Below are 15,666 nucleotides of genomic sequence, written 5' to 3'. Positions count from 1 at the left end.
AGGAATACAACAAAATACAAAATGTAATTAAAAATAAGCAGATGAGGAATCCTTAGAAAGATAAAATGAGGAGTGCCTGGAAATATTGTTCACAAAGTGTACCATGAGTTCTTGCTTATTTGATAGAAGGAGAATTTGGCTTTAAGCTTTTTAGCAGAGAGGAAAAATGTATTTTTACAGTGACTGTTATTTAAATTCAAGTAAATTAAGTCACCCAGGAACTGATCCTAAGGTCAAAGAGAAGCTTAAGTTTATTATTTATTAGGACTATTTAAGGTCTTAATAAAAGACAACAACTTACAATAAATATGTCAACAAGTTCTTAATGGCTTTTAACTACCTGATTCATGCGTGGTAGGTTAGGTTGATGGGATAGCTCAGAAATAATTCAATAAAAGTAGTTTTGAAGGAGGCCAAAATGATTTAGTCCAAGTATTCATGTGGTTAAAAAGACACCTGTAATCAATCTCTTGACATTTTTGTGATCATAATAATAAGGTTTTGATAAGGTTTTTGCTTAGTTTTAATCCTCCCTAATCCTATTTTTTTATTAGGCCATCTTTACTTTCTTAATTGTGAAATCTACAAGGATTTTGAAGAGCAGACTCCTTCAAGGTGGGGTAGAGAATATCTACAGTTGATTACCACTGACTTCTTGGAGAAGTTAAGAATCCTGTCTTCTTGGGAGGCTTGGGTGGCTCAGTCAGTTAAGCATCCGACTCTTGGTTTTGGCTCAGGTTATGTTCCTGCAGCTTCGTGGGTTCAAGCCCCATGTCAGGCTCTGTGCTGGCAGTGTGGATCCTGCTTGGGATTCTTTCACTCTCCCCCTCCCTCTGCTCTTTCCGCAGTTGCACTGTCTCTGTCTCTCTCAAAATAAATAAATACAACTTAAGGGAAAAAAAAATCCTATCTTCTTAAAATCCCCACCTTGTTTGATTTTGGGAAGATAATTATGTAGCAGAATTGCTTGGAATTGCTTCTAAAACCAGTTCTTTTTTGTCATAGGAGTGTTGAAATTCTTCCTTTGACCTGTTGATTACAAAATTATGACACTCATTAATGTGCCTTTTTTTTTTTTAACCAGCATATCTTTCTGAAGCCATGAAGCTCACACAGTCTGAGCAGGTGAGACAATTTCTTAATATTTGCATAAGGGTTAGAAGGATTTTCTTGTGGATACTTGAATTGTGTGTAAAATAATGTATGCCCTTCTCAAAACACTGTAGTCAAAAATACATAAAATGGAAAAGATAGGAGTACTTCAGAAATTAAAACTCAGTGAACTACTGTCGACATCCCAGAGATGGCATGCAGAAACTTCTGTTTTCTATTAGTTACTTCTAGATCTCAGATCGAGTGTTTTCCTTAGAGACTTCTAGGGTCTTTCCTGATCATTAACTCATTTCAGTATTAGCTTAGCTCACAGAAAGTAATCAGGCCTGGCCAAGGGTCGACCAATTGGACTTCCCTTTGCTTGCCAAAAATAATTTAAATCTGAATTTGTCTTTTCCTGAATTCCTAAACAGTTCTGGTACCTTTATATTTGTTTCACCAATGGCTTTAAATGTTTTCCGTGTTAGGGGAGGGTGTACCTAGGTTTTGAAAATGCCTTCATCCAAAGATGATTTTCTGATTATGCAAGTGGCAGGGTACTTAGGAGATACTCAGTAAATGTTTGTCTAGTTGAATTAAGGAGATCTTTTCTGTGAGGGGATGTCAGTGGCAGGGAGAAAATGCCACTTCCTCAAACTGAACCAAGAAAATCTGAAAGTTGTGTTTTATTTCCTGCACTTCCTTTTGACAGTGTAGAACTGCTCATGTTGGCCACATAATACATACATGCACTGAGCCTTCTGAGCCCCTTAATAAAAAGGGATTTTAGCTAGTTGTAGTATACATCCCTAAAGCAGAAAGTTTTCTAATTTCAAGCTGAATACAGATGGCATTTAAGTTTTTAAAAATCGTATCAGATAGAATTCTATTAAATTGCATTGTCGTTTTTTTTTAGGCCAGTGTTTTTCTCATTTAGAAAATTTTTAAAGTACCCAGTGTGGGGGTGCCTGGGTGGCTTAGTCGGTTAAGCGTCTGACTTTGGCTCAATTCATGATCTTGCAGTTCTGTGAGTTCGAGCCCCACATTGGGCTTTCTGCTGTTAGCATAGAGACTGCTTTGAATCCTGTCCCCTCCCCAATCCCCGGCTCCTCCTCTGCTCTATCTCTCTCTCTGTCCCTACTTTCAAAAATAAATGAAAACATTTTAAAAAATTTAAAAAGTACATAGTATGGTTCACATATTGCCAGGCAATATTTTAAACCAAATATTAAAAAGTTGTTTCACATACTCTATCTATAGTGAATGTTACTTTTACAAGTAGAAAATTGTTAACAGAAAGTTTCCACAAATACTCACTGACAAAAAACACATTCAGCTTAGAAAATGTTGAATAGTCAACTGTTGAATAACTTGGGTCTTAGGGATGCAAGCCTCCTGTACAGTTGAAAATCTGCCTGTAATTTTTATACCCCTTCTCCCAAACTTAACTACAATAGCCTACTGTTGAGCAGAAGCCTTAATGATAACATAAACAGTTGATTACATATATTTTGTATGTTAGGTGATTATATACTGTATTCTTGCATGAATGTAAGCTAGAAAAAAGAAAATACTAATATAACAAGGAAAACATTTAAAGTACTATCCTGTATTTGTCGATAAAATAAGTTTATGTTGTCTGTTTATGAGATGAATTGTCTGTTACCACCTATATCAGTACTGTCTTACAGAATACAAGACTGTAGAAATTAATATGTATTACTAACACTAGACATCTAAAATGAAAGTGAAAAACTCGTTTATGTGCAGGTATAACAGTTCATGCACTGATGAAGTCGTAGCAGTGTGATTGCTTTATGGCAGCCTGGTGTAATCCATACTCTTGTTTCACAGTAGCCTAACCTCCACACCACTGTATGAGTCCTTATAAAGGGTTTATGGTCTACAGTATTACAGTCATCCATAATACAGTATTGGAAACATTATTAACATTTTTAAAAACTCACTTATGTGTGATGATAGGCCAATATGCAGTTTCTCCCAATTATGAGAGAGAGGCATACCTTATGGTAGTGTAATTCTTTGAAAGCAAACTTGTAAAATGGTAAGAAAACTTAATCACGACGCCCATGTGAAGGTAGACTGTTCTTTGCACACAAGCCTTGCACACGACATCCTACACGGTGTGAGTACTTAGGCGGTGATGGTGGTGGCCCAAAAACATCTCCCACGTTCTTGCAGCACAGTTACTATTCCACATGCACACATAGATAAGTTTCCTAGCTGTATGGCATGATGATGGTTGACTGATCATTAAGTGGAAGGAGATCACCAAGGTTGTCACGTTATAATAAAGTCTTTTTTTTTTTTTTTGCTCACAAATCAGGTTGATGGGGCTCAGGCTCAGCTGGGCAGTTCTCAGGGGTCGAGGGCTGTCATGCGGTCAATGGTGGTAGCTGGTGGTGTCATCGCAGAGGTGTCTTCTCTGTCTGGTGCTGGGCTGGGAGGGCTCTGATGCTGGGTCTGAAACTGCTAGGGCTCCTCAGGCAGCGAGGCATCTCTCCTCATCCTCATCCTCTCTCGTCTCTCTCTAATCTGCCCACATGGTGGTTGAGGAGAAGCCAACAGATAGTGGAAGTTCCACAGCATTGTCCCTCCATCTGCCTTGTTCCTTGAATTGACCACAGAGGCCCGCCCAGTTCGAGGGGAGGGGAATTAGACTCCATCTCTTGATAGGACTGTTCAAAAAGTTACAGACATGTTTTATTTTTTTATTTTTTATTTTATTTTATTTTATTTTTTTCAGACGTGTTTTAAAACCACCTCACTGTGGCTGGACTGCCCTGGTTGGTCCACACCTCTGCTTTGCCTTTTTGGCTGTGTGACCTTGGGCAAGTTCCTGAGCCTCTCTGTTCCTCAACTGCCATTCATTCTGTCATTTTTAAGTTCAGTTGATAATACAATGTTACATTAATTTCAGGTGCACAACATTGTGATTTGACGATTCTGTACATTATGCAGTGCTGACCATAAGAATAGTTCCAATCTCTCACCATACAGTGTTCTTACAATATTATTAGCCATATTCCTTCTACTGTCCTTTTCATCTCCATGGCTTACTTGTTTTATACCTGGACATTTGTACCTCTTAATCCCTTTCACCTGTTTCATCCATCAATCCACACCCCTCCCCCCACTCCCGTGGCAGCCACCAATTCTCAGTATTTATGAGTCTGTTTCTGTTCATTTGTTTTTTAGATTTCACATACAAGTAAAATCATAAGATATTTGTCTTTCTCTGACTTATTTTACTTAGTGTAAGATCCTCTAGGTCCATCCATGTTGTCACAGGTGGTAAGGTCTCATTCTTATGCCTGGATAATACGCTACTATTTATATATACTTCATCTTTTTTTTTTTTTTTTTTTTTTAATGTTTATTTTTGAGAGAGAGAGACAGAGGCAGCGTGAGTGGTGGGGGAGGCTCAGAGAGAGAGGGAGACACAGAATCCGAAGTAGGTTCTGAACTGTCAGCATAGAGCCTGACGTCAGGGCTCAAAGCCAAGAACTTTGAGATCATGACCTGATGCTGAACCTACTGACCCACCCAGGCGCCCCTTGTACCACATCTTTTTTAATCCATTCGTCTACCCACAGATACAGATTGTTTCTGTATCTTGGCTATTGTAAATAATGTTGCAGTGAACACAGAGGTGTGGATATCTTTTCGAATTAGTGTATTTAGTTTCTTTGGGTAAATACCTAGTAGTGGAATAACTGGATTGTAGGGTTGTTATATTTTTAAATTTTTGAGAACCCACCATACTGGCTTCCGTAGTGGCAACGCCAACTTAACATTCCCACCAACGGTGCATAAGGGTTCCTTTTTCACCACGTCTTGCAAGCATTTGTTATTTCTTGACTTTTCATAGCAGCCATTCTGACAGGTGTGAGATAATATTTCATTGTGTTTTTTTATTTGCATTTCTCTAATGGTTAGTGATGTTGAACATCTTCTCATGTATCTGTTGGCCATCTGTATGTGTTTGGAAAAATGTGTACTCAGATCCTGTGCCCATTTTTAAAAACCGATTGTTTTTCTCATAATGACTTTTATGAGTGCTTTATATAATTTGGATGATAACCCCTTAGTGGATACTTCATTTGTGAATACATTGTCCCTTATGAAAAGTAGGTTCCCTTTTCATTTCGTTGATGGTTTCCTTCACTGCAAAAGCTTTATATTTTGATACAGTCCCATTTATTTTTACTTTTGTTCTTGAAGAGACAGATAAAAAAAAATCACTAAGACCAGTGTGAAAGAGCTTACTGCTTATGTTTTCTTCCAGGAGTTTTATAGTTTCAGGTCTCACAGTTAGGTCTTCAATTCATTGAGTTTATTTTTGTATATGATGTAAGAAAGTGGTCCAATTTAATTCTTTTGCATGTAGTGCAAACACCAGTTTTACCAACACCATTTATTGAAGAGACTGTCTTTCCCCATTGTATATTCTTCTCTCCTTTGTCATGGATTGACTCTATGTGCATTTATTTTTGTGACTTCTACTCTGTTCCATTGATGTATATGTTTGTTTTTGTGCCATGCCATACTGTTTCGATTACATAGCTTTTGTAATATACTTGTGTGTGTGTGTGTGTGTGTGTGTGTGTGTGTGTGTGTGTGTATACACACATACATACATACTTAATATACTTTTATTTTGAAATAAAATCTGGGAGCATAGTACCTCCAGGTTTGTTCTTTCTCAAGATTGCTTTGGTTATTTGGGACTTTTGTGTTTCCATATACATTTTGGGATTATTTGTTCTAGTTCAGTGGAAAGTGTCATTGGTATTTTAGTAGGGATTGCACTGAATCTGTAGATTGCTTTGGGTGACATGGACATTTCAGTAGTATGTCTTTCCATTTATTTGTGTAATCTTTATTTTTTTCATCTGTGTTTTAGTTTTCAGACCAAAGGCCACTTTGGTTATAAATTTATTTTTAGGTATTTTATTCTACTTGAGGTAATTGTAGATACGATTGTTGTCTTAATTTCACTTAATGCTATTTTGATATTAGTGTATAGAAATGTGATGGATTACTGTATATTTTGTATCCTGAAACTTTACTGAAATCATTTATTCTGGTGGTTTTTTGGTGGCTTCTTATGGGTTGTCTGTATATAGTATTCTGTCATCGGCAGATAGTGAGTTTTATTTCTTCCTTAACCAATTTGAATACCTTTTCTTTTTTTTTTTTAAATCTGATTATTGGGTATGACTTTGGTATTATATTGAATAAATGGCAAGAGTTGATAGTCCTTATCTTGTTCCTGATCTTAGAGGGAAAACTTTCAGCTTCTAATCATTGAGTATGATGGGTTTTAAACATTTATTTATTTTTGAGAGACAGAGCGCAAGCAGGGGAGGGGCAGAGAGAGAGGGAGACACAGAATCCAAAGTGGGCTCCAGTCTCCGAGCTGTCAGCACAGAGCCCAATGCGGGGTTTGAACTCACAAAACCGCGAGATCATGACCTGAGCCTGATCATCACCTGAGTGATTTATCCTGGAGGCAGTCCTGTGTGCACTTGAGAAGAATGTGTATTCTGTATTTGGATGGATTGTTCTATATATATCTGTTAAGTCCATCTGGTCTAATGTGTCTTTTAAGGACAGTGTTTCCTTACTACTATTATGTGTGGATGATCTATCTGTTGTGTAAGTGGGGCCTTAAAAGTTCCCTGTTGTTTATTATTGTCAGTTTCTTCCTTTGCATTTGTTACTATTTGCTTTATATATTCAGGTGCTCCTTTGTTGGCTGCATAAATATTTCCAAATATTTTCTTCTTGTTGGAGTGATCCCTTTAACATTGTGTAGTGTCCTTCTTTGTCTCTTATAACAGCTTTTGTTTTAAAGCGTATGTTCCCTGATATAGGTGTTGCTACCCCAGCTTTTATTTTGTTCTGTTTGGATAGAATATCTTTTTCCATTACTCCACTTTTATTTATTTTTTAATTTTATTTTTTATTTTTTAAAATTTACATCCAAATTAGCATACAGTGCAACAATGATTTCAGGAGGAGATTCCTTAGTGCCCCTTACCCATTTAGCCCATCCCCCCTCCCACAACCCCTCCAGTAAACCCTCAGTTTGTTCTCCATATTTATGAGTCTCTTCTGTTTTATCCCCCTCCCTGTGTTTATATTATTTTTGTTTCCCTTCCCTTATGTTCATCTGTTTTGTCTCTTAAAAGTCCTCATATGAGTGAAGTCATATGATTTTTGTCTTTCTCTGACTGACTAATTTCACTTAGCATAACACCCTCCAGTTCCATCCACGTAGTTGCAAATGGCAAGATTTCATTCTTTTTGATTGCCGAATAATACTCCCTTGTACATATATACACCACATCTTCTTTATCCATTCATCCGTCAGTGGACATTTGGGCTCTTTCCATACTTTGGCTATTGTTGATAGTGCTCCTATAAACATGGGGGTGCATGTGTCCCTTCGAACCAGCACACCTGTATCCCATGGATAAATGCCTAGTAGTGCAATTGCTGGGTCCTAGGGTAGTTCTATTTTTAGTTTTTTGAGGAACCTCCATACTGTTTTCCAGAGTGGCTGCACCAGCTTGCATTCCCAACCATTACTCCACTTTTAGTCTGTATGTGTCTTTAGATTGGAAGTGAGTCTCTTGTAGGGAATATTTACATAGGCCTTTTTTTTTTTTTTTAAATCTATTCAGCCACCCTACCTGTTTTGATTGGAGCATTTTGATTGGAGTCTTTACATTTAAAGTAATTATCGATAGGTATGTATTTATTGCCATTTTAAAAATTGTTTTCTTGTCTTTGTAGTTCCTGTTCCTTTTTTTTCTATTACTCTCTTCCCTTGTATTTGATTATTTTCTTTAGTGTTATGTTTGGGCTCCTACGTGTGTGGTAAGGGTTTGGTTTGTGGTCGCCATGAGATTTATATATAATAACATGCATATATTGCAGTCTGTTTTAAGTTGGTCATTTAAGTAGGCATGCATTCTACAGGCACTACATCTTTAGTCACCTTATCACCTTCGTGTGCGCACACCCACACGTTTTATGTTTTTGACATCTGTTTTATGCCTTTTTATTTAATGAGACCCTTAACTAATTATTGGAGATTTTGTTGATTTTAGTACTTATGTCTTTTGACCCTCATACCAGCTTTGTCCTGGTCGATCTACTTCCTTTTCTGTATGTTTTGCTTTACTAATGAGAGATTTTTCTTTCAGGTATTTTCTTGTTTCTACTTTTGGCCTTTTATTTTCTGCTTAAAGAATTCCCTTTAATGCTTCTTGTAGAGCTGGTTTAGCGGTGATGAACTCCTTTAGCTTTAGTTTGTCTGGGAAACTCTTTGATCTCTCCTTCAATTCTGAGTGGTAAGCTTGCTAGGTATGTTTGGTTGTAAGTTTTTTCCTTTCAGCACTTTGAATATTTTGTGCCATTCTTGGCCTACAGACTTTTTGCTTAGAAACCAGCCAATAGTTGGCAGAGGATTCACCTCCTGTAACACTATCACCAGAGGCCTAGCCTTCCCCCCTTCTGTAACTGGCATCTTTCTGTGATGTAGCTGGAATTGCATTAAGCCTGTGTATCGATTTGGGGAGAGTTGGCATCTTTAGTATCCTGGGTCTTCTAATCAAGGAATGCAGTGGACTGCGTGTGCCCCCAGCACTGGTGCCTGGTCACAGCTGCACAGGGGTCGCAGGCATCCTGCTCAGGCGCCGCAGTTCCTACCCTGCTTGCTGTGGGACGGTTGGGAGAGAGCCACCCCTTTCCCTCTTCTCCCTGCCAGGAGCTCCTACCGCTGGCGCTGGGTCACCAGGAGCCCTGAATCCAGGAGCTTGGAGGCTTGCTTCACACAGACACAGGCACCAGCCAGAAGCATTAATCTTAAAAGGCCAGAGCCCTTCACGCTTTTAAGAAAGACAGTGTCAGTGACCGGGGGCTTTAATTGGTCTGAAACAGAGCACCTGAAAAATAGAACACGTTCTCCATTTCCTTCCAAATTCTGTAATTGGCATAGTTGGTATTTGTTACGACTCTGGTATTGTTTAGTGTGCAGCACGGTCATGATGTTAGAAGACCTAAGACCTTCGGAAAAAATGAATCATTCCACGTTTGTGATATCTTCATTGTGGTGGTCAGAAACACACAGTTTTATACAGGATTCTTGCAGTTCCCTAAAGTGTGTACCATGTGATTTGTGGTCAACTCCTGCAGTGTTTTTCTGTCTCCGTCTTCAGTGACACTTCTCCAGGCTGTGCTGCTGCTCAGGAAAGTGGAGAATTAAATGTGAGATTGTGAAAACCTGTCAGTGATTGCTTCCTTCTAGCCGTTGCACTTGGCTTAGTTGCCAAAGAACAGCAGATATGTTCAGTTCTTTACCAGTGTGTGGTACTTGTTGTATTTTTTCTTGCTTTTCTTCCTCCCTCCCTCCCTCCCTCCCTCCCTCCCTCCCTTCCTTCCTTTCTCTTTCCCTCCCTTCCCTTTCTCTTTTTTCTTTTTCTTCTTCTTCTTCTTCTTCTTTCGAGACAGAGTGCGAGCAGGGGGAGGGGCAGAGAGAGAGGGAATCTCACAGAATCTGAGCTGTCAGCACAGAGCCCGATGCAGGGCTTGAACTTGGGAAAGGTGAGATCATGACCTGAGCCGAAGTCGGACACTTAACCGACTGAACCACACAGGCTCTCCACTTGTTACATTTTCTTCTACCATTTGTACACTTTACAGAGGCCTTTTTTTGGAATGTGTGTATGTTGGAAAAGTGTTTTTGTTTCTGAAATTGCTGTTTCCCATGTTGTACTTTTCCCTTGCCACCCAGTTTGTATGGGGGCTTCATGTTTTTGTTGGCCAGACAGATAGCATATTTTATACTGCTGTTGACAGAACATGATCCTTTTGATGGTGAAAATAAAATTACTGATTTATATAATTAATAACAAAACCCAATATGTTATTTTATACTTGAGGTTATATAAGTTTCGTCGAAACCAGAGTGCACAGATCTCTACAGAAATGACATTCATGGGGTGCCTGGGTGACCCTGTCTGTTAAACATCCAACTCTGGATTTCGACTCAGGTCATGATCTCGTGTGTGAGTTCTAGCCCCACAATGGACTTTGCACTGACAATGTGGGGCCTGCTTGGGACTCTCTCCCTCCCTGTCTCTTCTGCCCCTCCCCCACTTGCAATCTCTCTTTCAGAATAAATTTAGAAAGAAAGAAATGATATCCAGAGAACAGCCCTAAAAATTAGATGTTGTTACAAAGATGAGGAAGGAGAATACCAAAAATTCATTTTCCCAGAATAGAATCTTGCTGTTTCCAAATATATATATAAACATATATATATAAACATATATATAAACATATATATATATAAACAGCTGTTAATCTTTTGGGGATCCCCGTATACATAACTAGTTGTTTTTCTCTTGCTGCTTTTAAGATTGTCTTTAATTTTTGACAATTATAATGTGTCTTGGTATGGATCTCTTTGCGTTAATTTTGTTTGGGGCTCTATTTGATTCCTGGACCTGATGTGTGTTTTCTTCCCCATGTTAGGGAAGTTTTCAGCTGTTATTTCTTCATGTGAATTTTCTTAGTCTTGATATTTTCCTTAAATAACTATCCTCATCCCCCAATTTTTTTCTTTTGGTGTTTACTTTGGGTGATTTCTGCTACCCTGTCCTGAAGATTGCTGATCTGTTCTTCTGTATCATCTACTCTGTTCTGTATAATGTATTTGTCATTTCTTTTATTGTATTCTTCTGTTCTGATTGATAATTTCTTATATTATGGAGATATTTTTTGTCTCTCTGTTGAAGTTTTATGTTGATTCTTCTCCCAAGTTTGGTGAGCATCTTTATTTACTTTGAACTGTTTATGGGGTAGATTGCTTATCTTTGTTTCATTGAGTTGTTTTTCTAAGGATTTGTCTTTTGTTCTTTCATTTAGAATGTGTGCCTCGGTCTTCTTATTTTGGCTGATTCTCTTTATGTATTAGGGAGTTCAGCTACATCTTGGTCTTGGAGGAGTGGCCTCACATGGGAGATGTCGGGCTCAGAAGCGCAGACCTCCCTAGTCGCCTGTGTGGCCCGCACGCACCCTCTTTTTGTGGTGGGGCCATGACTGTTGTCTTTAAAGACCCAGTTGTCTTTAACAAAATCAGGGGTTCTACTGAATTGCAAACATAGTATGTAAATTTTAAGTGTTATAAAGTTATTTAGAAAGGAGGATCTTGGGATTATATTCATTGGAGATTACTAAAGAGACTTAAATGTTAAATGACACCTTTCCTTCTGTGTGATAGGCTCATCTGTCACTGGAATTGCAAAGGGACAGCCACATGAAACAGCTCCTCCTCATCCAGGAGAGGTGGAAAAGGGCCAAGCGGGAAGAGAGACTGAAAGCCCAACAGAGCACAGACAAGGATGCGGCCGCCCAGCTCCAGGCCCCGCACAAACCCCCTTCTGAGGATGCAGAGGGCCAGAGCCCCCTTCTCTCTGAGAAATACAGCCCTTCCACGGAGAAACATCTGCCTGAAATCCAGGGGGTCTTTGACAGGGATCCAGACACACTGCTGTTTTTACTTCAGCAGAAGAGGGAGCCGGCAGAGCCGTGCATTGGAAGCAAAGCCCCCAAGGACGACAAGACAATCATAGAGGAGCAGGCTACCAAGATCGCAGATTTGGAGAGGCACGTCGAATTCCTCGTGGCTGAGAACGAAAGGTTAAGAAAAGAAAACAAACAACTAAAGGCTGAAAAGGCCAGACTTCTAAAAGGCCCAGTAGAAAAGGAGCTGGATGTGGATGCCGATTTTGTAGAAAAGTCAGAGTTGTGGAGCTTGCCACCACATTCGGAAACTGCCACAGCCTCTCCCACCTGGCAGAAGTTTTCAGCGAATACCGGCAAAGCCAAGGATATCCCCATACCCAACCTTCCTCCCTTGGATTTTCCGTCTCCAGAACTTCCCCTTATGGAGCTCTCTGAGGATATTCTGAAAGGATTTATGAATAATTAAAATGAAAGGCCATAAAGGAGCTGAGAAGAAAGGACAAAATAATAGAATAGTAGTTGATCCAGAAAAAAAAAAGGGAAAACCACACGCAAGGGTGATTCCAGAGATGCTTCATCGTCTGGCGCACTGTGGGAAGAAGCGTCGCCGGGACTTGGGAAACAGTCACTGTGAAGTTTGTCATGTCCGATTGACTGACTGCAGCTGATTCCAGACTTGGCAGACACTAGACTCTCGGAGGTTCACTTTCTCCTGATACAAACCAAATGGCTACCTGGAATAACTTTTTCAAGCAACAGTTATTTTTCTTATCTTCAGGGTTAAAATGTATAAAAGTATGTTATGTATAATTAATCTATAATGCCATAAATGATAATGCAAAAACCTAAATAATATGGTGGCCCGAGGGGCCGCCTTGTGTTTGAAACATGCTTTCTATCATGCATTGACTGTATGCATTTTGTTATGCACATTTCGTTTGTTGAATAAGGCGTGTGAGACACACCTTTCTTGATGAAACTGTGCCACACTTTGCACTACTCACGACATAATGAGAACCTCAAGACTATCAGGAGAAATATTTAAATTTCCATTTTATGAAGAAAGGAACCAAATTGTTAGTTATGCTTTTTAAAAAAAAAAATTACCGGTTTACATAATTAATCAGGGTGCATTTTAAGTTCTAACTTTTTTGTTTATCGTTTAAATGTATCATTTGAAAATACTAAGGAAATATCCTTTACTGATGCATGAGTGGAAGTAATGGTAGTTGACAGTGTTTGATTGTAAGAGATCAATAAAGTAATTGTGTTTTATACCTTTGTTGAATGTGTTGGTAGTTTAAAATTTTTTTTTTTAATGTTTATTTTCGAGAGACAGAGACAGAGCATGAGCGGGGAAGGGGCAGAGAGAGGGAGACTCGGAATCCGAAGCAGGCTCCAGGCTCTGAGCTGTCAGCACAGAGCCCAACGTGGGGCTCGAACCCACGAACTGCGAGATCATGACCTGAGCCGGAGCCAGACGCTCAACCGACTGAACCGCCCAGTCGCCCCAAATGTGTTGGTAGTTTAAAGGCACGTTTTGTATGGTTTCTCTGTTGTAAATCCTGAAGATGAATTTGAAGAGATTCAGCCAATGACAAACGACTCTGGTATGTTAAAGTTGTTCTCCGTTGTTGCAGTCTGTTTCCCCGACAACTGAGGTGAAAGAGCATAAGGAAGGTCCTGAGGTTTAAATGTGTGCCTGGCCGCCTGGACAGTGCTCAGTTGCAGGCGGCTATCCCCGGGGTCCCTGCCACCAGCCAGGGCACGGTGGTTGGGGAGCACCACGCGGGCGCGGTCCCACTGCTGCAGTAGGAGTGGGGGTGGGGTGAAAGTGAAACGTCTGGGTACAGACCATGGGGGTGTTTAAAGCATGGACTTGGCTTATTGTGTGCGATTGTGGGAGGGACAGACAGATGGACCAGCGCGCCACACTGCCTTAGAGACTGGGTCAGGGACTGCTGGGTTGAGGGTGGGATGGGGCTCACACATGGGGTGATGAAACTAGCAGAAGTAGGAGGAGTCCAGGTGACTGTGCCAAGGCCCCATTTGTTCAGGTCTCATCTTGCTGCAGATGAAACCAAAAATAAGCTAGCTTCTTACGAGTAAGACTTCTATTCTCTGTTAAAAGTTATGTCAGTTTGGGGGCGCCTGGGTGGCTGTCGCTTAGGCATCTGACTTTGGCTCAGGTCATGATCCCATAAACCGTGGTTTTATCACCCACATCGGGTGAGCCCCACTTCTCTCTCTCTCTCCCTCTCTGTCCCTCGTCGGATTCTCTCTCCCCCCCACCCCCTCTCTGCCCTTTGCTCACTTGCGTCCTCTCTCAAAATACAATAAAATGTTATGTCAGTTTGTCCATCTCAGTGTTAGAATATCCCAGACTCTGATTTATCAAACTTCAGATTTAAAAGTTTGTGCCTCAGATAAACTTATGAGTCTTGATATTTGTCTCTGAAAAACGAGGTTGGTAGGGCACCTCTTTGGCTCAGTCAGGTAAGCGTCGGATTCTTGCTTTTGGCTCAGGTCATGATCTTGTGGCTAGTGAGTTTGAACCCCATGTTGGGCTCTGCACTGGCAATGCAGAGCCTGCTTGGGATTCTCTCTCCCTCCCCCCCCCCCCCCCCCCATCTCTCTCTGTGCCGCCCCTGCTTGTGCGCTCTCAAAATAAATAAAATGAGCCTGGTTGTATTTTGACAGGAGCCCTTTGTAAGCCCTGCTCCTTTTCCACCAGCAGTGTCTCCCTTGCTCCCTTCCCTCTTTCTCCATCAGCAGTGTGGCCCATGCTTATCAGAACCCCATTCTGACCATCTCCGAAAAGTACATGCTTAATGGACTTCTTCACTTGTTCTGAAGCTCCTACACCAGTTAATTTACTCTTCAATCTGGTTAAATTTTGTGTTTGAATCTTAACATCTGTTGTCTTTTGACCAACACAACTTGGCACCTCTGGGGCATCCTAGCGGTGTCTTCCACTGACTAATTAAATAAAAACACATGGCCATCTCCTCTGGGGTTTCCAGGTGTTCTTGTGTCTTCTGTTTGGCTTAAGGCACCGCATGGGATTTAGGAATAGCCTGTTTCCACTAAATGGCAATGCATTACGCTTGTACGGGAAGCTGAGTGGGCTCCTGTACTAACTTACTTAGTTGGTGGCCTCTCACTATTGAACCCAGATGGCTAGCTGGATGTTAGAAGGCCCGGAAGGTGCTCAGGTTTGGCTTTTGCAGAATGATAAACATTTCTTTCAGAAATTAAGTGGTACGTGGTAAGTCTTAGCTGTCCTGCCATGGTAACCACAGGTAACCTCTAGTTCCTGGAAACCATGCGTAAGAGAAAAGAGAACAAGAAACTATTTCCAAGATCGTTTCTTCAAAGCCATTGTTTATCCCTCATGTTTTATCAAGGTTATTGAAATGAAAATATTTTGTCTCTAAATCCATTCAAAATGTTAAGTACATTATCTGCTTTTAACCCTTTGTAGGTACTATTTCATGTATTTTGGATGTCAATTTTTAAAGCCTTTAAGACCTATTACCTCATAATGAAACAAATTGAGGTCCAGAAGGTCATGACCTACCTGCAGTTTTCTACCAGCTTGGAGACAGAGCCAAGAGTGAAGTGGTTTGACAGTCCTGGGCTGTTGTTACGGGGCCACAGGGGGATGAGTTCTCCTACTGTGGCGAGTGACCCGGACGTTCCCATTCCTCTTCAGGTACTTCCCAAGGACAAGTTGGGGACCACCTGCTGAAGGTTGTTGGTCCTTACACTCCATTGTGAAAAGCCTGTCTCCATTTCCTGTGGTGTCCCTTTTCATTTGTGCAGGGTTGTGATTAAAGTGTTGTTTTAGATGGTGAAGAATACAAGTGTGAGGCAGTTGGCCATAGGATGTTTATAATATACGTGAAGAGTCCAGGCTTTCATGAACTGTAACAACAGTAGCTATTGTTGGATCATTCTAGACCAGTAGACTATAAATGTAAACATCAAAAGTGATCATTACTATATTTT

General features: G+C 40.4%; 1 protein-coding gene across 2 annotated transcripts in view; it reads left to right on the top strand.

Moving 5' to 3' along the window:
- The window catches only part of NRBF2 (nuclear receptor binding factor 2), a 35,292-nt gene extending 22,355 nt beyond the window's left edge, over positions 1 to 12,937 (top strand). For both annotated transcript variants that reach the window (XM_060642656.3, XM_060642657.3), the window contains 2 exons: positions 1,085 to 1,125; positions 11,411 to 12,937. In XM_060642656.3, coding sequence (XP_060498639.2) covers positions 1,085 to 1,125; positions 11,411 to 12,121 — 752 coding nt within the window. In that variant the 3' untranslated portion in view covers positions 12,122 to 12,937. The remainder of the gene's footprint in view (positions 1 to 1,084; positions 1,126 to 11,410) is intronic.
- Positions 12,938 to 15,666: the final 2,729 nt, after the last annotated feature.

Source organism: Panthera onca, chromosome D2, assembly GCF_046562875.1.
Source record: "Panthera onca isolate mPanOnc1 chromosome D2, mPanOnc1 haplotype 2, whole genome shotgun sequence".
In the NCBI taxonomy this organism is placed as follows: Eukaryota; Metazoa; Chordata; class Mammalia; order Carnivora; family Felidae; genus Panthera; species Panthera onca.
This window is presented reverse-complemented; position numbering and strand designations above follow the sequence as displayed.